Genomic DNA, 20,975 nt, shown 5'->3' with positions numbered 1-20,975 from the left:
TGCTCTGAGTGGGTTTAATCTTCTCTCCTCTTTAAAGGACACCTCACTTCTGATTTCAAACGAATGTTGTTTCCTTTCGTAGTATTTCATGAATATAAGAGAATCACGAGTCATGGGCATGTGTAATTAATGTTTCAACAATTTGATTTATGTTCGTTCATTTATACAGTGTTGCAGAGCCTGTTGGCGAGTTGCTAAAGTCATATGAGCTATTTCTTCATTCCATGGAGAGAGACAAAAATAAGAGAATTCAGGTTTTTGTTGATCTTTATCTGTTAATAATTCTTCTTTGTTGCTAAGATTTCTTCAATATTTTTAACAATCGGCAGACATACTGAAGGACCAGGGACGAAAAGTTAATGACAAATCACCATGTGCTATGAGAAATTTTTTGACTCTCGACAAGGTTAGACCTTGCCATGAGAATTTACTAAAAACTGATGGCAAGCCTGAACAAACATGGCCTCAAGAATATTTGCCTGAGATGCGATCTAATTTGGTAAATATTGGGAGTAATCTTAGCAATTGGGAGTAATTCTATCCGATATTTCTCGACTAACAGAATTCAAAATCCACGAGATAACCAAGCTTTTGCAGCGAGTCCAAGCTCCATACATCAAAATCATCCAGCTTAGGGCGTAAACAAGCGCCATCAACAAAGACAAGCTTATTTTTGGCTGTCAACGCCATTGATATTGCTCGACTCCAAGTATTGTAATTAGTACCTGTGAGTGGATGCGAGACTAACACCAATCCAAGATGATCTCCGTTCTGGAGATAAATGGACTGCTCGAATCTCCAAAAACTATTCGGCCGTTGGAATTGTTCATAGCTTCCCTTGGCCATAGAGAACTACAACCGTAGCAGTAGTGATTTCTAAGCTCTGATACCATATTAGAAAACATAAAGCGATTGAACAAAAGAATCTCCATTGATGTAAGCTCAAGTCCTCAGACGAGTACAAAGAATGGAAAGGGAAAATGTTCAATAAATGTACAGTAACTGCTTGTAACTATTTATATGTGTCCATGTGTGAGTGTGTTCAACAAAATAGAAAACGTGTTTCCCACTAACGATTTTAAGACACATCAAGCAGACACGCAAATGATTCTTCGTGTGCGTATCCAAGTGATATTCCGGCAGAGTGTTTTAAATAGCCGAGTTCTAGAAGGGCGACCGAGGCTGGACCCAGAGTGGATACTGTTGTTTATATGTTTATAGGATCAACCATCTCTGATGAACCAGCGGTAGAAAATGTTTGGCAACATGTTCTTGTAGGAGCCAAAGGAACCGAAATGAATTTCCTAATCATCAAGCACGGTTTTTAATTCTTCCAGATGATGAATTGGTTAACATTCGATACAACTCCAGTGAAAAGAAAAGTGATTTGTTTGAACTGACTCTGCACAAAAGAGGCCGTGACAGAAATCAATAAATCGTTCGCTATGCCAATGGATTTCTAAAAACTTGTGAGGTATATGGAACGGGTTTGCTTGTGGAAATGTTCGCTTATTTCATTTTTCGGCCCATTTAGTGTGTGGTCTTGATTGTCATGGTCAATTTCACTCGACAATTTTTTTGGAGTGTTCTGCGTTCTTGTTATTCTGGTCATCAAAACATCCCTCAATCTCATGGAAAAAGATGTGCAGATCAATTGAAGGAAATGGCTTGGGTATTCGTGACCTAATGGCATGGAACAAAACGTTATTTGCAAAAGTGCTGTGGAATATAAATGAGAAGAAAGACACGCTGTGGATCAAATGGTTTAACAACTTCTACCTTCACTGATTTCGATGTAAACCTAAAAGAAGTGATTCTTCCCTACTAAAAAATCTGGTCATGATTAAAGACGAATTGAGAAGTGGCATGGACTCGAAATGTAACATCGCATTTGAGCGACTGGTTTGCGGTTAAAACAAGATGGGAAAACGTATCTTTGGTGAACCGTAGGCAAAAGATTGGCTTTCTGGATTTTTGACAAAAGATCGTCAATCTTATATTCCAGATAAGTTATGTGTCCTTTGCAAACAACTGGTTGAGTCATTTGAGCATTTGTTTTTCTCATGCCAAAAAACAATAGAGGCATGAGATATAAGATTCGAGAGTGGTTGTGGATGAAGAGAGTCGTAGGGTCGTCGGCTCATGCTTTGCTTCGAGCGTTTAGGAGTCAGTATCGAGGGTCATCCGAAGTTATGAAGATCTGAATTGCCGCAATTGCAACTAGTATTTATCATATTTGAGATATGAGGAACAAAAAATTATTTGACTATAACCACACGTCATCTTGAGAAAAATCCAAATTTTTATTTATAGGATACATAACTCAGATCGAAGATGTAGCCAATACTGCTTCGTATTTAGGAGTAGGTTTTTTGTGAGACGATCTCACGAATCTTTATCTGTTGGACGGGTCAACCATACTGATATTCACAATAAAAAATAATACTCTTAGCATAAAAAATAATATTTTTTCATGGATGACCCAAATAAGATATATGTCTCACAAAATACGACCCGTGAGAGCGTCTCACACAAGTTTTTGCCCGTATTTAGATGGAGCCTTATGTTTGGTGTCGATTGAGTTTGTATTGATTATTATCTCCTAAAAATATCCAGTATATTTGCACAAAACATTTTTGCATCTTTTTAATGGAAATTTATTTCATTAAAAAAAATTATAAATCTTTGAGCATGATTTTGCTAAAAGACCAAGGTTCGATTTCATATTTTAACATAAAAATAAAAGAATGGTTATAATTTCCCCTGCAATATGTTATGTACAACTATACATTTTAAGAAACACAAGTGAAAAAAGGCCTCTCACTTACTATTTGAACTTCAAGTATCTATCTAGCTAGCCTCAGCTCACAAAATCTCGAGTTCTGCCCACCAAAGAGGTGATGATTTCGGGATTGCTCCTTCGGGTTCAATCCCTGTTATTTCTCTCAATCTCACACAAACTTCATTCATAACGGGTCTCTGTCTCGAATCAGGATCAACACACGATCTTATCAAACCATCAATAAGTTGAAGCTGATCTTCACGACATGTTTTCAGAGTAGGATCAATAGTGTCTCTCAAAGACTGTACTCCTCTCAGATAATCTGAAGCCCAGTCTTGGAGTGAATCACTACTACCTACAGCGTACGGGAGTTTACCAGTAATAATCTCAAATAGCACAACTCCAAAACTATAAACATTACTTGAAATATTTGGTTCAGTTTCAGCTGCAGCCTTTTCGTCCAAGAAAACAAAATCTGCTAATTTTGCTGCATAATCTTCAGTGAGATATATAGAAGAGGAAGTTAAGTTTTTGTGGGCTAGTGATGGTGTCAATGAATGCATGTGTTCGAGACAGTATGCAACGCCCATCGCTATTCTTAATCGTGCTTCCCAGTCCAAGTGTTCAGCTTCTCTTACTGTAGAATTCACAAGAGTTGGACGAAATTATGAAATGATTGATAAGAATAGAATCACCATAGCAACAATGAATAGACCAAATTTAAATTTATATACCAAGAAAATATCAAGAGATCTATATACTCACTGTGGATATGCTCAAAGAGGGTTCCATTGGGAGCATACTCGAAAATCATCATCCTAGTGAAAGGCTCCTCTTCCTCACAATATCCAAGTAAGCTAACAAAATTCTTGTGACTTACTTTTGATAATGTGTCGATCTGAGACAAATGACAAGCCAAATTGAGTTTCAAAACAAAAAGAAAAAAAAGAATTACCAAGACCGGCATGAAAAATGACCACGTGTTTCAGCTAGCAATGATCAAAATATGGAATCCCAAATCAAGAGTCAACATTATATAAAAGGTACCTTCTTTCTAAACTGAGCTTCCAAACTATTCGACCACTCTTTTGCAGATCCCGTTGCAATAGATGCGACAGCTATCTCAACTCCGCTAGACAAGGTACCCTTATACAGTGTGCGGACTGAAGAAGAGCTAATGACATTGCTAAAATCTTCACAAGCAACCTCAAGTTCAGATCTCTTAAATTTCGGGACCCCTGAAGTACCAAATATATAAAATCTATTAATTAAGAATAATATAATCAATAATAGTTCTAATGATACTTTTTAAAAGTTGATTAAACTCTCAAGACTACAAACTGTCGTTCAAGGGCCTTATACATGTGCATTTTTATAAATAAAAAAAAAGGCTAGCAAAACATTAAACATTTTACGTAACAACATTACCAGTTACAAATGCTCTCCTCAATGGTCCACTTAGTCCAGTAGCCCAGGGATTTACGGCAGCAACCTTACCACTCTTGCAATAGAAGAAGCAAACAACTAAAAGTAGGAAAAATACAGGACCTCCAATGGCGGGATACAATATAAGAAGTCGATGATGCCTCTTAGAATTTCCAGTTGATGTGCCAGGACTTTCTGTTTGGTTAGGAAGCGAAGGAGGAGAAACACGTGTGACGGGAGAGAGGGAAGGAGAAGGGGATGGTACTAATGTAGCTGGAGACGGAGACGGAGACGGAGATGGGGAAGATGAATTTCTTATTGTGGGTATTGGTGGGGGTAGAAATCTCCACCCTCGCCTCCGTGCTCTAGGAGTTATTTGTAACAATTTTCTTTGTGGCGCTTCCTTTTTCTCCAGTGAATCCCTGTGAACAAGGCAAGGAAAATTTCATCTTGAAAGGTGAAAACTTTGAATCTTAATCAGGAGGGACACTGGTATTATATACAAAAAACAATGGAAAGCCTTGTTTGCGTTGTCAAAAAACATCTTCTGCTTTTAAAAAACATGTGATTTATTCAGTGTGTCGGGCCAAAATGAGCTATCATTGAACTACAAGAATTGGGGTAGACAAACATTATTGCATAGTTACAACATGAGGGCAAACGCGTTAAACAGTACCAGTTTAACAATCAGCTGAAATTTATTGGACTGAGACTAAAAGTGTTAATGGCATTACTAATTTTCCTCACTGAATCATTAAATAAATATATGAATGTATAAACTTCAATTCAAATTTATTATCCTAGATTATAATGAGGATGGAAGTTCACACGTGCTGAAGAGTTACCACAAGATTGAATTGCTGCTCCTTGTGGAGCCGGATAACAACTCTTCTTCAACTTGAACTTCAGATAGCTTTTGGAGTTCATAAATTTCAGCATATGTGCTGCTAAGAAACTCGTTATTGTCTAGCAAACTGCATCAAACAGAAAGTAAGCATTAACAAGATCAAGAAAAAAGATAATTTCAACAAGAATATCTAGTTTCATTGCAAACTTACAGGATTGCCAATGAGAAATTATTGCCAAGCTGATATGGAACCTCTCCACTGAAGTTATTGCATCCAAGGTCTAATATCTCTAATTCCTTTAATTTTGCTAACTTTTCGGGGATTACGCCATAAAAAGAATTGTTGCGCAAGATTCTATCAAAAAACCGAAGTAAACAAAAATGCAAGAAAACTTATATTTTCAATAAAAAAATCAATAAGTTGCATCTTACATGGATTTCAGGTGAACCAAGTTCCCTAAATCAGGAGCCAAGGTACCTCTCAGACAGAGATCTTCCAGGTTCCTAGAGATAAATGATAAAAAAACCATGACATACCTAATATAAAAAAAAAAGAATAATTGTTTTTAAGTGTGACGATGTAAACGCTGATAATAATTCAGGTTTTAGTTGATCTGATCGATGAAGGAAGTTTTTTTTGCAGTTTACTTCACTGTTCAACTAGATAGGAAGAAAACAATTCAATCCACATCATTGAACTGACTCATGCTAATACCATAAAAAATATGCAATGCACCCCCATACACATTAACCAATTTCGATAGAAAGTACGATTTGAAATTGAAATGATTGTAACCACAAAAGCATCTAAAAAATTCAACTACAAATTAACTTTTCATTTTGCTTCAAGTGGTTGCTAGTGCCGCATGTGCAAGGAAGTATGTAACTGTGTGCATGTGATTGATGCAGTAGCACAAATGAGAAAATGGTAGAGCTTTAGTGTAGCTTTCACTCCTATAATAGATTCTTCAATAGGATTACACGATGCTTCCACAATATCGAACGAGAGTCAGAGGGGTCGAGTAGATGGGAGCCTTGTAGTAAACTACAAATTCACTAAAGTCAGGTGGCTAGGCAGCAATTCATTTACATAGAAGTTCGACGTACAAAAAAATCTCAGCAAACCATTAAGTACTAGTATGACCTAAGTTCTGTTTGTTATATCTCCAGCTATAGACTGTAATCCAAAATTCAACAGCACAAACATGCCCTTGATCGGTTATTGCATACGTGAACCCCCTAAATCCAATATTTTTCCTTCAATAATTTTTGAGTGCCCAACAATGCCTGATTGTCAGTCAATATCTACCTACATCTAGAGGTTATATATGAAAAATCAACATACCAACATCCATTTTCAGTCATTCTATCATTTTTCCTTCTGTGAAGTTCCTTATTATATACCCAATTACAAGACAAGATGCTCATGAAACTGCGGGTAAAATAACATCCAGAAACGGTCAAAAGAACAGAAATCCAAAACTAAAAAAAGGAAAATCCTCCCTTCAACATTAGGAAAATTTCATTCCTATGAAGTCAAAATCAGAAAACAATAAGCATTTGGAGCAGTAATTTACTTACAAAGCCACAACATATCCTTCTGAGCATCCGACTCCAAACCATGAACATGGACTGTCTATTCCTACTTCATCAATCCAATTTGACAAAGCCCCAAATGGATCACTCATCACGTTCTCTTTAAACCTCAGTAAAGCCACACCTAAAATACACATACAAATTGAGAATAAACAAACTAACTAAAACTAAAAAACAAGCTTCAACTTCTTTAACAACTGAAAACTTGAAAAAAAAATATATTGAAAAATCATAAGAAAGATAGATCAAATAACTGAAAAGTTGAAAAAGAAATATTTAAAAATCATAACAAGGATAGATCAAATAAAGCTCGCACCTTCATCATTGAGGGACAAGCAAATTGTTAAGTTCTGCAGACATAGACAGCATATCGCTAATGCCGCCAGGAGACTATTTTTAGATCTCCAAAACTCTTTCATTTCATCCAAAACTAAAACAAACCCACGATTATTTGTCAACAAATATAATAACTAAAAGTTTCTTGAGAAAATCTTCGCCGCAGATTGAGTTGACTCGGACAATGCACCCACCAGAATAGAAATCGGAGCACCAAAATTAGAGGGACCCGGTGGGATGACAATGGTTGATTTTCATGGGGGACCCCTGAAAATAGGGTAAAGACTGCACCGGATGTGTGTTATAGACTCGTCCCCAATAGCAATAATACAAAGTCTGTTTCTTCAAAACGCGTCGGACTTGTATTTAGCAGAACAGAAACCTCAAAGAATGGTTCTTTGACTTGAAAAATTAGCTAAAAAGAAGGCCGGAAAAGGAAAAAAGGTAGTTCAACTAGATCGCATAGTATTTTGTCAGAACGGATTCATATCATATGCTGGAAATTTCCAGGATTCTTCCCAGGTTGCCGTGTTGGAGAATTACTTTTCAAATGCTAAATATTGCACCGCTAAGGTCCAAATTAATATTAAAAACAAGCCTGCTGAGCGAAAAACCTGAATCTTGGACGTCTCGCTGAATCAGTCGTAGATACGAATTAAAAAATCAAGATGATGGTGTATGAATGTTATTTATCCATTTGGTTGTACTTTTTTTAGAAAAACAAGCCTGCTGGAGGGATAAACCCAACCTTAAACTAGTTTTTTTTCCCTTTTTTATTTAATTTGATTAATGCATTTTATTTTTATTTTTAATACTCTTTATTTCGTGGTTTTAATTATTGATTTTTGTAGATGTGTTATACACAAATTATGACTCCCCAACATTTTGCATCCTTTTTAATATGTTATTAGAGATTTATTGATCAAACAACCTTGTAAGATATTGTCACGGTATAAACAAAAAAAGTAGGTCTCTTGTGAGGCGGTCTTATGAATTTTTATCTGTGAGATAGGTCAACCCTACCGATATTCAAAATAAAAAATAATACTTTTAGCATAAAAAGTAATATTTTTTCATGGATGACCCAAATAAGATATATATCTCACAAAATACAACATGTGAGACCATCTCACACAAGTTTTTACCAACAAAAAATACCTAAAAGTCATTGTCTCGACACCCTATCTTAACTTTTGTTCGAGTTTTAAAATATTATTTAAATATTGTAAATACGTTTTAGAGTTAATAATTTGACTGAAGAAAATCATCCAAATGTATAAAAATGTTATAATTTTGTATTAAAAACAAACATTTCAATACATAATAATAATATAAACGATACAAAATTTTACTTATGAAACTTTCAAAATTTTCTCAACTTCGTTTTCCTACAATATTGTTAATATATAATACTAAAAACCAAGGTTTTAAAAAGTGTGGAGCGCCCAAAAGTACGGATGTCAAGCTCTAAGTTTTTCAAGCTTAAGCGAGATTAGCATAGATTTAAGCGTGAAAAAACGTTTTTTATTTTTAGTGTAATTGTAATTATTTCAAACCAATAAATAGATAAAATAATACATAAATATGATAAATTTAAGTTTGATGCATTAATTCTCACATTTATACAAGCATAAAAATACAAAATTACAATCTTTATTTGTTTTTGCAACCAAACCACATTAAAAAAATGCTAAATATTTGTCAAATCATTATCAAACATGTTTAATCATAATTAAATTTAAAAAATAAACATCTAAATTATAAATATAATTTATTATTTTAAAATAAAAAAAACATTAAGTCAAAATAAAAAATTTTAATATAAATAAACGTGATTAATTGTATTTAAGCACGTCTAATTAAACATCTTAATTACGTTTGATTCGATCAAATATAGTTTAATTGTTTTTTTCGGTTTTTTTCCGAAACGGGACTTATTTTCGAACTTCAAGCTTAAGCTAAGTAAAACTCGGACTTTTTAGTACACCGCTAAAAACAAATTGTCATCGAATTTGCATTAGCTTCTTTCATTCACATACAGAAAAAAGAAAATGGTGGAACCAAAACGAATCAAATATTGTCTTCTTCTTCGATCATATCACATGCCGCCACCCTATCACGTCCTTTTCACTGTTTCGTCGTCTTCTTCTTGCAAGGAACTCAATCCGAATCGAATGACTCGAACGAATTCAACTCTCTCACTTCCTTTATTTTCACACGAATGGAAAAATTGGTTGAACTTTCGGATTCAGAAATACGCATAGACTTTGTGTTAGATTGCAAATGCCGCACCTACGTTCAGATCAAATCCCTGATTTCCGCTGCAGCTTTAGCTTTCAAGGTCCAAACATCTTCCCCCCATAAGTTCCTTGTCAACCCGCCAAGTGGGCTTGTTGCGCCGCTGTCCTGCGCCACTTTCCAGATCGTACTCAAACCTCAATCCCACCTGCCTCCGACGTTCCCACGTTCCCCTTCTGATAGATTCCTCCTCAAGACCGCCGTTGCTTCTGATTTGAATATCGACTCTCCAGAGTCCACTCAGTCTGAGCTTGTGAACCGCTGGTTCAACTCGGGGCCACACCGTCCCACGTACGACGTGAAGCTCAAGGTTTACTTTGTGGGTCCTTTTCTCCTGACGCATGCGGTTGGTGCAGGGAGATATTGAAGCGGTAAAGGGTATAATCAAGCGACAGAGGTCGGTCGCCTCGGAGTTTTCCAATTTGAAAGCCGAGTCCTTGTACCGAGTCGCGAACCAGCTGGGTGATCATACTTTGATCGATTTGCTACTCGAGGCGGGGTTAAAAGTTGATGCGAGGAAGGGGTTGGACGACGACGTGAAGTGCGCGTCATCCAAGGGTTGGAGTGAGTTACACGTGGCGGCGGCTTTTGATCGGACAGAGGAGCTTGAAAGGCTTGCGAAGGGGAGGGCGGCGGTTGATTGCAGAGACAAGGAAGGGAGAACGCCACTACATTTGGCGGCGAGTAAAGGACAGCTGAGCAGTGCCAAGGTGTTGGTGACTGCAGGTGCTAACGTGGACGCTAGGAGCAAGGACGGCAGGACGGCTTTGTACAGAGCGGCGGAGAATGGGGACCGTCGAATGGTGGAGATGCTGTTTGAAGCGGGGGCGGACCCTACTATCGGAGATGTCGATAATTTCCGGTCGGCCATTGATATTGCACGAGATAAGGGCCATGTAAGTAATAATTTCCACCTTTCATATTTTTTTTAAGGAAATTTATCGCCTTTAGTTTTGGCCCGTATGCAATTGAATTAGATGAGAAGAAAAAAAAATCAGTAATGATGTTCGTATTCTAACTCACCATTAATGGGCAATGAAACATGAATTTTTATTTTGAATCTCACTAAATTACGATTTACAAGTCCCAACACATTGATGTCAGGAACAGATAGGGCTTGGGAAATTTATTATAAAAGAGGGGGCGACTATTCTTTTGCTCACGGCAACTCTCATCCATTTTGAGCCATAGCTACTCTTTTTTGTTGATGTAGAAAGCAATTTGGAGAAGATAGTTTTGCTGTAGCTTGGCTCGAAATATTTGCAACTGATGCGTACCAGTGGAAAATAGAGAATAGGAGTGCATTGCTGTTTTAGTATGAAAAAATCCATTACCAAGGTTAAAAAAGAACCATCTAAAGTTGATGATTGTTACTTCTATACCGCGCAATCCATCTTGTGGAGCCAAGAAGCAAACCACTTGAAGAGAATAGGAGATTTTTTGCTATATTCGGATATCAGTTTTTTGACTTATGACATCCTCCCTCGTCCATACCGTAGTTCCTTTCCTTTGGCTTCAACAATGAGTACCAAGATCGAGGATACAAACTTGAGAGATATATCCACACCAAGTAAGCAACAGGGGTTTCTTATGGAAGAAACTGATTCTTTTAACCACACCAAGTGAGCATATGGGGTCCTTTAAGCAGTCTATTTCTGTGTGCCTTTTTGTTTGCATGAGATTAAATTAAATACTGGCTGCAGCGGTTATGGCCCTGTAGACCAATCTTCAACACTTTTAGTAGCAGAACATTTCCACTATTGTCTTTGTTGGTGTTGTGATAGTTTTAGTTCCTTGTAGTAGTTTAAACTTTAATGGTGTTTTTCTGTTTTTAGGACGGTTTACTTGACCAATGCTGTGTAGTTTTGAATGAACTTTCTTTCTATGCTGCCTATTATACATCCACTGTGGAGTAACTTTTTGTTGATTTCCACTGTCATCTAATGTTTCTATTGGATGATTTCCTACCAATATGAGATGGAATTCTCAAATATCAACATCTGGAAACATTGTTGACTGAGATCTCAATAACCATTTTACTATGAGTGAAAAATCTGATTTGCAGAACAAACTTTTTTACTCGAATGCCATTCAACATTCCGAAGTTCCAATACTAGCATAGGGAACCTCAACCTGACCATATTTTTGGATTATTTGTAGATAGAAGTAGCCAAAATCCTTGAACGGGGTGAAGCAGTGCTCCATGCTGCCAGACGTGGTGAACTCGAACTACTAGAATCTCTGCTAGATAAGGGAGCAACTACAAACTTCAGTGATCAATATGGCTTAACTTCCCTTCATGTTGCGTCTCTCAAAGGACACAAAGATGCAGTCATGATGCTAATTGAATCCGGGGCTGACTTAGAATGTCGAGATGCCGAAGGCCATACACCACTTCATTTAGCCGTGGAAGGAGGTAGTACAGAGACAGTCGAGGTTCTTATCAATCGAGGAGCCACCTTGAATGTCAAGAGCAAGACTGGAGCAACCCCTTTATATATTTCGAAGTTGATGGAGTACAAGGATGTTACACAGCTTTTGATAGACAAAGGAGCTGCATCTTTTGTTGCATCAACGTCATCTTCTTCATAGTCTCGGAAGTAGCAGCCATTGCTTCTGCTTATTTTCTCCGGTATTTGTATTTGTGATCTGTGAAGCATAGGTTCGAATTGTTGAAGCTTCTGTAATTTTATAAAGACATATGTTGATGTAGTAGGTGTAGAAGAAAAAAAACATGTGTAACTGTAATGGTTTGGATGTTATTAATTAAACCCAAAGCGCACATAAGAAAAAACGCCTCGACAGCAGGATTCAAACCCGCGCAGGCAGTGCCCCACAGATTTCGAGTCTGTCTCCTTACCTCTAGGGCATATAGCTGGTGGTGTCAGGTGTGTGACTGATTGTAATATAAAATTTTATTGATAATAAAGTACAAAATAATATCACGGATTTTAAAAGTTTGAAACGCCCACCGTGGGGCTCGAACCCACGACCACAAGGTTAAGAGCCTTGCGCTCTACCAACTGAGCTAGACGGGCTGCTTTGATATGATTTACTGATGTTTTTTATATAAATATAAAATAAGTTACGCCGGGCTTCACATTAGACTTTTCATTTTTGAACGTCCGTTTCACCAATTTTTCACAACATAAAGCATTATTCTATCTTCAAAATAAATTTCTCTTAAAAAAAGGCAATTGACTTTAATTCAAGCAATTTGGTGTGCTATTGTACCGAGTCTGTGTATAGATAACGAGTTACTCGAAGGCGAAAAATAAAATTGAGTCATTTGGTTATTTATATTATATTTGCATAATTCTAAATATATATACCAAACTTACTATCTAATTGGGTCGAGTATTATCTTGGGTTGAGACAAATAATACTCGAGTTAAATCAATTCAAACTTAGTCAAATTTCGACTAAACCGCTCACACGCTCACGAGTAAATTGAATCATTTACGCCCATATGCACAACCCCACGGTATATCCAAAAAATTAAAATTTCTCACTGAGGCGAGGAGGGTAAGAGGAAGGCGACTGTTCCATTTGATGATGCTCTTCCACGTTGCAATGATTACCGGCCAAGGTCAGGTCCCAGGTATACCAAATCGTGCTTAAATTTGCATATAATTTTCCCGTAAACCACCTTTTATGAGCACTAGGAATTATGCAACTAATGAGATTAAAATATCAAAATACAGGCACAAAAAGAACAGTCAAATGTTTGATCAACTACTAGAACAGGGTCGAATGAAATTCACTGATACCCAAACTACCTTTCCACAATCGCCCTACAACTAAGTCTCTCACAACACCTGCCATCTAAAGCCAGCAAACTATACCAACTAGCAGCAAACTTGAATATACTGATGCAACGAGCTCCATCTTAGGCAACAGCTTCCTCTTCCCGAAGTAGCATCTGATCAAAGTGCCAAACTCCTAATATCCAAATCCAAAAAGATATCAGGAGTTAAAAATTTAATACCATTTGCCTATCATCTAAAATATGGGCCATATGTTAGAAGTAGATAAAAGTTTAAGTGGATTTTTCTTCTTGTACCGTGTCCTTTGCCCACTCTTCTCAACTGTGAGACGTATTCTGATATCTTCTTGATAGATTCCACCTGAAAAGGAAATTTCAAAAGATACGTTTTGTACCACAAGGTCCACAACGCTATGTGGAAACCACGAAAACTTCATGTGTGATCAATGATCGGAAGGAATAGGGAACCTGCTCAGTTAAGAACTCGCTCTCAATGAAGTCGGTCAACTGCACATCATTGTTATGGGAGGCCACCTGTTACATTCCCAATCATAACAGACATCCTTATCAGTCTTGTTTAACTTTACAACAATATCAAGCATAAGTGTTACCATAATGTTCGGGTAAACAGTAAGCCTAAAACAGACTTACAGCGTGCAAGTTCAGAAGCTTCTCATTTGTCAACTTCTCCAAAGACAAAGCAAGCTCCATTGCTGTAAAGTACATTAAATGATCATTCATATCATGGTATCAAGAATAAGGGAAAGAAAAGGGCAATGAATGTGTGAAGGTTAAGATTACGCATATCAGGCACCAACCACATGTCATGGATGACAAAAAACAGAAACATTGTATATATCAAGTGGAGCGGTGGCAAGTGTCCAGGGATAGTATAGATGAGGGATGAAAAAACAAAGTGACCACAATGTCATTGATGTTTGGTAGTCGATAAAGGCCAAGTTGGAGGCAATTATTTATCACCCCAGGAAGGGGGAGGAGGGGTTGGGAAAAACTATTGTCTACAACTATCAGAACAACAAAACAATCAGGCCACTACCTTCTTATTTTATTTATTTATGTTATCGGCGAATTGAGAGGTGTTGAATAGCTTCCAAAAATGAGGTTTTAAATGTGCGATAGCTTAATTTGAGACACAAAAAAATAGAAAGAATCGTATTATTTCCAAATGTAGGGAGAATTATTAACTACGATCCACATCATGGCCCACGCTAAATCAGGTAGTATCAAGACTAGTACAAGGCATACGAAACACGAACCCTCCGTATCTTCATTACTACACATCGTCGAGCAATACACACTCATCACAGAGATATGGTTAATCACATGAAATTTCCAATTGCACACCAAAAAATCCTTTGGATACCTCCAAAAAACAGTTTGCAAATGAATACTCTTTGTATTTCTAATTTATTGCTAACCACAATAAAAATGTATGCTCTAGACAAAAGATGGTCCCCATTCTTGATGCCAACATCGAACGGACATAGAAAACCAGTTACGATCTGTGTTGAAACCAGATTAACACATCACAACCATTCACAATACACACAACAATTCCTTCCAAAGAAAATATCTCAATATTCTATTCTACATTAATTACACCAACACAAGTGAGAAAAGAGACATTTACCATATAATGCATCTCCTTTCTCAGTATTATCAAACTCTGACAATGGCATCAAGATCGATTGCAGCTTCACTTTACCACCTCGCTTGTTCTGAAGTCGATCAACATATATATAGAACTTATAATTCGATTAAAGATGGACTATGAAAGCGAAAAAATACACAAAGGGCAAATTATCAAACACCTGGTATTTCATAAACTTTTCTGCGTGTCCTCTTTCTTCTTCGCTAGACTCCTTGAAAAATCTGAACAAATACAAACAAACAACCCAAAGTCAATAACAGAACTCATAAAGGTAGAAGGGAGAATCAACAAAAAAAAAAGTTAACGAGGTTCCAGGACTCACTTTGCTAGGCCCTTCAAAGCAACGTTATCTCGATCAAAGTAGGCATACATAGCATGGTACACGTACGAAACATTATACTCCACACTGTAATCATTACAAAAAAGCCCATTAAAAAAAATCCATATCAAAATCAAAAACCGATTTCTGTTTTGGAGAAATAACAGCCCCCTACTTGATTTGTTCATTGACAGCTGCCTCGGACTCATCAGCGTACTTCTGTCGAGCAAGAGAATCTTGAGGAACAGTAGGCACGAGCATGAACTCCTTCTTCACCTCTTCAAAAGGCTCAAAAACGACACCCGTTAAGGGCTTGTTATTCGCTTGCTTCGATGCGCACACAACGCATCCGTTTCCATTCCTCCTGTTCAAAACCGCGAAAGAAGAAGCCGATGAGAAGAGAGCGCTCACGTTCTCGCAGTTGGAATTCAATAAACCAAAAGCAGGCTGAGAAACGTTCAGAATCATCTTTTCTTGGTTATTCGAAGAGATTGGGGAAAATGAGTGCGTGGGATGTGTATCTATAAACATACGCAGGGAGTTGAATTGACGGCAGGATGTGAGAAACGTGGAGGGACAGGATTGACTGATTGAAGGGCGCGTGGCTGACTCGTGGATTGCTGTGGAAACCCGAGATAGAATCTTGGACAGAGTGGAAAATGAATGAATGATAACTTTTTAAATTAATTATTCATTTAAAAAAAAATCATTTTCCAAGATAGGTTTAAGGTTCTAATTTTATAAAGATTAATTAATGAGTCACGTTTCCCAATCATTGATGTAATTTTTTTTATTAAATGGTTATTTATTATTATTATTATTAAATCTAGATTACAATCGGTTGGTTTCTAAACTCTGAATATAATCTATAAATGAGTAGGTCTTTTGTGAGACGGTTTCACAAATCTTTATCTGTAAGACGGGTCAACCCCACCGATATTCAAAATAAAAAATAATACTCTTAGCATAAAAAGTAATATTTTTTCATTGATGACCTAAATAAGACATCTGTCGCACAAAATACGACTCGTAAGATCGTATCACGTAAATTTTTGTCTTTATAAAGTTACATTATTTCAAGAATTTAATTTTTGTTGTCATCGATCAACTTCTTGGCATATAAAAGCATCATATATTACAATTGCATTGCTACCGCAACTCAAAATGTAAGGTCTACAGCTTACAAGCAATACTCCATGGATATTCAAACCATCCAAACATCGATTTGATTAGATCTTAGTAATATCTTAAAACAGATCTTTTGTTCCAGTTAGTTTTGCGTATTGATTTTCGTCCATCTTGCTCTTTTTCAGCTTCTTCGGCAGCCGATACTCGTTGGCTAGCTCATCTGCATCTTCAGCGGCTGACTGCTTCTCTTTCGTTTTTTTTGGCTTCCCATGCTTCTCTTTCGTTATTTCTCGCGAGATTTATCCCCAGACAAAGAGATAATAGGAGTTTACATCTGGTTTCCATTTTTATTTTTTTTGTTTTTAAAGAAAGTAGCCCCTGCTATTATATCATTTAATTGCTCAAAAAAAATAACTTTATTTTATTTTATTTTATTTTCGTAATCCTTTGTGCTTTACTAGTATTTCACCAATGTCATGTAATGACTACATCTCATAAATAAAACGATATTTTAATAATATTAAATGTTATATTTAGATAGGAATGATGTTTTTTAAATTAGCACAACCACTATTATTATTATTATTATTAATTATATTATAGCGTCATTAATTTATTTTGAGCAAAAATTTGTGTGAGACGGTCTCACATGTCGTATTTTGTGAGACAAATATCTTATTTGGGTCATTCATGAAAAATTAATACTTTTTATTGTGAATATCGGTAAGTTTGACTCGTCTTATAGATAAAGATTCGTGAGACCGTCTCACAAAGAGACCTACTCTTTATCTTTATTTTTTTTATTATAGCCTATTATTTTTGTAAATATATAATCCGATTTTTTTTTTATAATAGTATCCCTATTTTCATCAAGGATGTTATCACTACTATAAATTAAATAATCACATTTATATACATTTTCTAAGTGAATGACGGACAACTTTTTCAGAGGTAATGTCTGAAAACAAGCAAAAGCGAAATTAAACTACGAATGTGATGACTTGAATGGAAAAAAAATTGTTCGAACTTGTTAAAATTGCTTAGTTAGTGGCCTAATTAGCAGTGGCGGAGCCAAAAATATGTCTCTGTCCGGGCTAAAATTTTAAACTCTAAAATCTTTTAATATTTTAAATTGATTTATCTGAACTAATATCATGTTATTTCAAATTTATAAAAAATTTACATATAAATTTTTTTTAAAAAAAATTGGGTCGTCCGGGCTTTAACCCGAGTATCATTGCATAGCGTTGAAATTTTACTATTTGAAATTTTGAATCATTAGCGAGTGATATTAACTTTCATTAAAATAGAATTACTCCATATAAAATATAATACACTAACAAAGGAAATGTATGCTACTCACTTTGCAAAGTCTAGGAAGTTTTTTTTACACGATCCAAGGCTCACATTACATTAACAACAAAATCATCAAACATCTTTCATTAAAAAAATAAAATAAAATAGAGGTACAATATCAAAATGACAAAAGAATTGAAAATAATAATTAAATTCCCTTAAATTAGGTGTTGTGTCCTAGCCTTTTGCATGGAGAAACGACTAGTTTCCAAGTGATTTTGAAGGGGTCTTCTAAAAAAACAGAACAACAAAAGAATTACGAAATCTCACTTCAATATGTTCAACTACTTTCGGAGATTTCCAATTTCAGTCTAGTTCATCTAAGCACTTGGTGAAGGCATCGCTTCACCATCTTCTCCGGAGCCCTCCGCGTCTGTTTCTGGCCTCACAATCTCCTCCAGTTGCCAGAGAATCTGCAGAGCCTCGGGACGGTCGGATGGAGATAACTCGACGCAATGCAAAGCCAGTTTCAACGTGCTCATCAGTTCATCACCAGAAACTGACTGATCCCTCATCAATTCTACAGTCAAAAACTCCTTTGGTCCATTCTTTTTTCACAATGGATGCAACCCATTGTGGCAAATCCATGCCATTAGCCACGTCCCCAGGTGGTTTCCCCGTCAGAAGCTCCAACATGATCACACCGAAGCTATAAATGTCGCTCTTGGTTGTTGCTTTCTTGAGCTCCGAAAGCTCCGGTGCCCGGTACCCCAATGCCCCGGAAGTGGCAATCAAATTAGCATTAGCAGCAGATGACATTAGTAGTGAAAGTCCATAATCTGAAATCTTGGCATTTTTGTGCTCGTCCAGAAGTACATTACTTGATGTGAGGTTTCCATGAGTAATGCCTACTTTGGTGTGAAGATAGAGCAACCCTCTTGCTACATATTTCGCTACTTTGATCCTTGTTGCCCAATCTATTGGCGCATTAGCGTCGCGGACTGTAACAAACGGAATGTTAAGCTAATACATTTAAGAACGTATGTGGATTGAAAAAGTGGGAAAATTTTGCTCACCGTGGAGGAAAGTTGAAAGACTTCCATTAGGCATGTAGTCAAAAATGAGTAATTTTTCACCCTTTGGGCCTAAATAATAAGCTCTAAGAGCCAGAAGATTAGGATGTCTGATTTTCCCGAGTGCATTAACCTCTATAAAAAATTCCTTTTGACCCTTCGTTATCTTTTCTCTCAATCTTTTCACAGCTACTTGAATTCCATTCTCCATCGTTGTCTTGTACACCGTTCCGTACGTGCTTCTGCCAATAACCTCGGCAGTTGCACACAGAAGATCGTCCGTACTAAAAACCTTAAGTTCATCAAAATGCACAAGCTTTCCCTCTGTTCCGGTACTTGCTTCAATTTCTTCTGCATCTGGGGGAATACCCTTTATGGCTGCAGATCGGCTTTTCTTGGATTCCTTCACCGTTTCCATAATCCTTAGCAAGCAGAAGATTAGAATGGTACAAGCCACAAGAAGAATAACAAGAAGCGTCCCTAATAAAATGAGAATAAGGTCTTTGATACTAAGTTCTCCGTGTCGTATTTTGTCTGGAAATTCAGCTTCAGGGGGAGCTTGGGAGGATAGTACAGGACATGGAGTTGAAGCACTGTATCCACAGAGTTGTGGGTTTCCAACGAAGGCACTCGATTTGAAATTTTGGGAAAGTGTGAAGGGAACAGAACCAGACAGGTTATTATTTGAAACATTGAATGAATCAAGATTTGGCAGTTCACCAAAGAAAGGTGGAATTTCTCCAGTAAGATTGTTTTGAGATAAGTCAAGAACTGATAATTTCTTGAGCTTAGAAAGACTAATTGCCAGTATCCCATTTATGAAATTTGCAGATAAATCGAGCTTTCGAAGCCCAGAGAGATTCGCAATTTCATTTGGGATGATCCCTCTCAACTGGTTATGAGTAAGTGAAATTTCTTGGATGGCACTCAACTTTCCAAAACAAGAAGGGATGCTTCCAGTGAAAGAGTTGTGACCAAGATTCAAGACTTGAAGTTGGGACAAACCTTTTCTGTTCTCTGCTGAATAATTCGTAACAGAACCAGAAAGTTTGTTGTTTTGAAGATCAAGAAACACAAGTGAAGCAGATTGAGTAAGACTAAAAGGGATTGAACCTGTCAACTGATTGAAGCTAAAATCAAGCCTTAAAAGCTTAGTCAAGTTGGAAAAAGTATCCGGTATCGCCCCGGACAGAGAGTTATTACCAAGGTCAAGCGTTTGCAGAAGGGGACACAAACCAAGTGAAGGAGGAATGGAACCAGAAAACATGTTGTTAAACAACTTAACACCTCTAAGAACAGGCAAGAAACCCAACGAATATGGAATCATACCTCCAATGACATTATCATGGAGGCTTAATTCTCTAAGAGCTTGCAACTGGCCAATTTTCTCACTGATTCTGCCGCCTAATCCCTTTCCATGGAAGATGAATAACAATAACCTGGCCTCGTGCACATTTTATCCCAGCCCAACTACCTGAACAAACTCCATAACCGGTATCATTCCAGCTTTTCAATAAATTTTTTGGATCAATAAGATCATGTTTGAAGGCTTGGAGAGCTTGGTAATCTGATTCTGTCACAATGATCCCATCCCAAGATTGGCTTGACACTGGCTTAAGGACAAAAATCAGTAGGTGAAAAACCAAGAAAATGTTGGTAGTGCGCTTGAACTTTCTTGACAACCATGTATTGATAAATGGTTCTTGAATAAACTTCCATGTGTACATGTTTTCAGCAGAAATTCGATTCGATGTAGCTATTTTTTCAAAAGAAAAATAGTTTTCTGGGAATGGTATTTCACAAGAATTTTCATGCACACGGCTGTTTATCTCCATAGTCGCTCAAGAAATACAGAGGATGCCTTCAAACATGATAAAATTTTGGAGAACTTGTATGATATTAGTAATAAAAAATTTGGGAGTTCTTGAAGATAAGAGTTATAAGTTTTTGTAGCTGGTGGGAGTAGCCATTGATAATTCAAGTCTTTGCTTTTAGCTTGAAAATAATTTTTATGATTTTGCTTTAGTATTAAATGCAGAATTTTAACAAGATATAATTCATAGAAAATTATTTTGAAATCCCGTCAAAATTCTTTTCATGCAAAAAATAATATCAACTAATGTAAAAAAAAAAAATCATTTGACTATTCAGGCTAAAAAAGTGCTAATATATCTAAAATTAGATTTAAACATCAATTAATCAAAACATATTTAGCAACTACAGATAAATCTAAAATAAATTTATTATGAATCTTGCAATCATTAAGGTAAGTTAAGTTTATTTTGTAGGAAACAAATATTCAAAATTTCGAGAAACTCGGACATGTGCTGCGTTGATGACCCCAACCGCTACTCCAACGGTTTCTAACTCCTTAATTTCCAACATTAATAGTATTAATAACTGATCTTCAAAAATATATATATAATTACTGAAAAAT

The 20,975-nt window shown here is 36.5% G+C and overlaps 2 protein-coding genes, 1 non-coding gene and 2 pseudogenes across 3 annotated transcripts; 1 reads left to right on the top strand and 4 right to left on the bottom strand.

Moving 5' to 3' along the window:
* Nucleotides 1-2,783: 2,783 nt before the first annotated feature.
* Nucleotides 2,784-7,651, bottom strand: LOC142540395 (putative inactive receptor-like protein kinase At3g56050). The gene is made up of 9 exons (XM_075646516.1): nucleotides 6,967-7,651; nucleotides 6,636-6,774; nucleotides 5,487-5,558; nucleotides 5,266-5,409; nucleotides 5,053-5,181; nucleotides 4,211-4,629; nucleotides 3,830-4,020; nucleotides 3,548-3,680; nucleotides 2,784-3,419 (listed from the first exon to the last, which is right to left on the bottom strand). The coding sequence occupies exons 1-9, from the start codon at nucleotides 7,067-7,069 to the stop codon at nucleotides 2,866-2,868; spliced, it is 1,884 nt and encodes a 627-aa protein (XP_075502631.1). The 5' UTR covers nucleotides 7,070-7,651; the 3' UTR covers nucleotides 2,784-2,865.
* Nucleotides 7,652-9,015: 1,364 nt separating this feature from the next.
* LOC142540393 (protein VAPYRIN-like) lies at nucleotides 9,016-12,046 on the top strand (annotated as a pseudogene).
* A 203-nt stretch (nucleotides 12,047-12,249) lies between these two features.
* TRNAK-CUU (transfer RNA lysine (anticodon CUU)) lies at nucleotides 12,250-12,322 on the bottom strand. Its single transcript has one exon. It is a non-coding gene; the product is annotated as a tRNA-Lys (tRNA).
* Nucleotides 12,323-12,952: 630 nt separating this feature from the next.
* On the bottom strand, nucleotides 12,953-15,553 carry LOC142540392 (ferritin-2, chloroplastic-like). Its single transcript, XM_075646515.1, has 8 exons — nucleotides 15,217-15,553; nucleotides 15,045-15,128; nucleotides 14,883-14,943; nucleotides 14,702-14,789; nucleotides 13,702-13,763; nucleotides 13,519-13,584; nucleotides 13,348-13,411; nucleotides 12,953-13,226 (listed from the first exon to the last, which is right to left on the bottom strand). The coding sequence occupies exons 1-8, from the start codon at nucleotides 15,507-15,509 to the stop codon at nucleotides 13,174-13,176; spliced, it is 771 nt and encodes a 256-aa protein (XP_075502630.1). The 5' UTR covers nucleotides 15,510-15,553; the 3' UTR covers nucleotides 12,953-13,173.
* A 2,055-nt stretch (nucleotides 15,554-17,608) lies between these two features.
* On the bottom strand, nucleotides 17,609-20,539 carry LOC142540391 (putative leucine-rich repeat receptor-like protein kinase IMK3; annotated as a pseudogene).
* Nucleotides 20,540-20,975: the final 436 nt, after the last annotated feature.

The sequence above is a fragment of the Primulina tabacum genome, chromosome 3, assembly GCF_025594145.1.
Source record: "Primulina tabacum isolate GXHZ01 chromosome 3, ASM2559414v2, whole genome shotgun sequence".
In the NCBI taxonomy this organism is placed as follows: Eukaryota; Viridiplantae; Streptophyta; class Magnoliopsida; order Lamiales; family Gesneriaceae; genus Primulina; species Primulina tabacum.
Note: the sequence above shows the minus strand (reverse complement) of the source record. Positions and strands in the feature narration are given on the sequence as shown.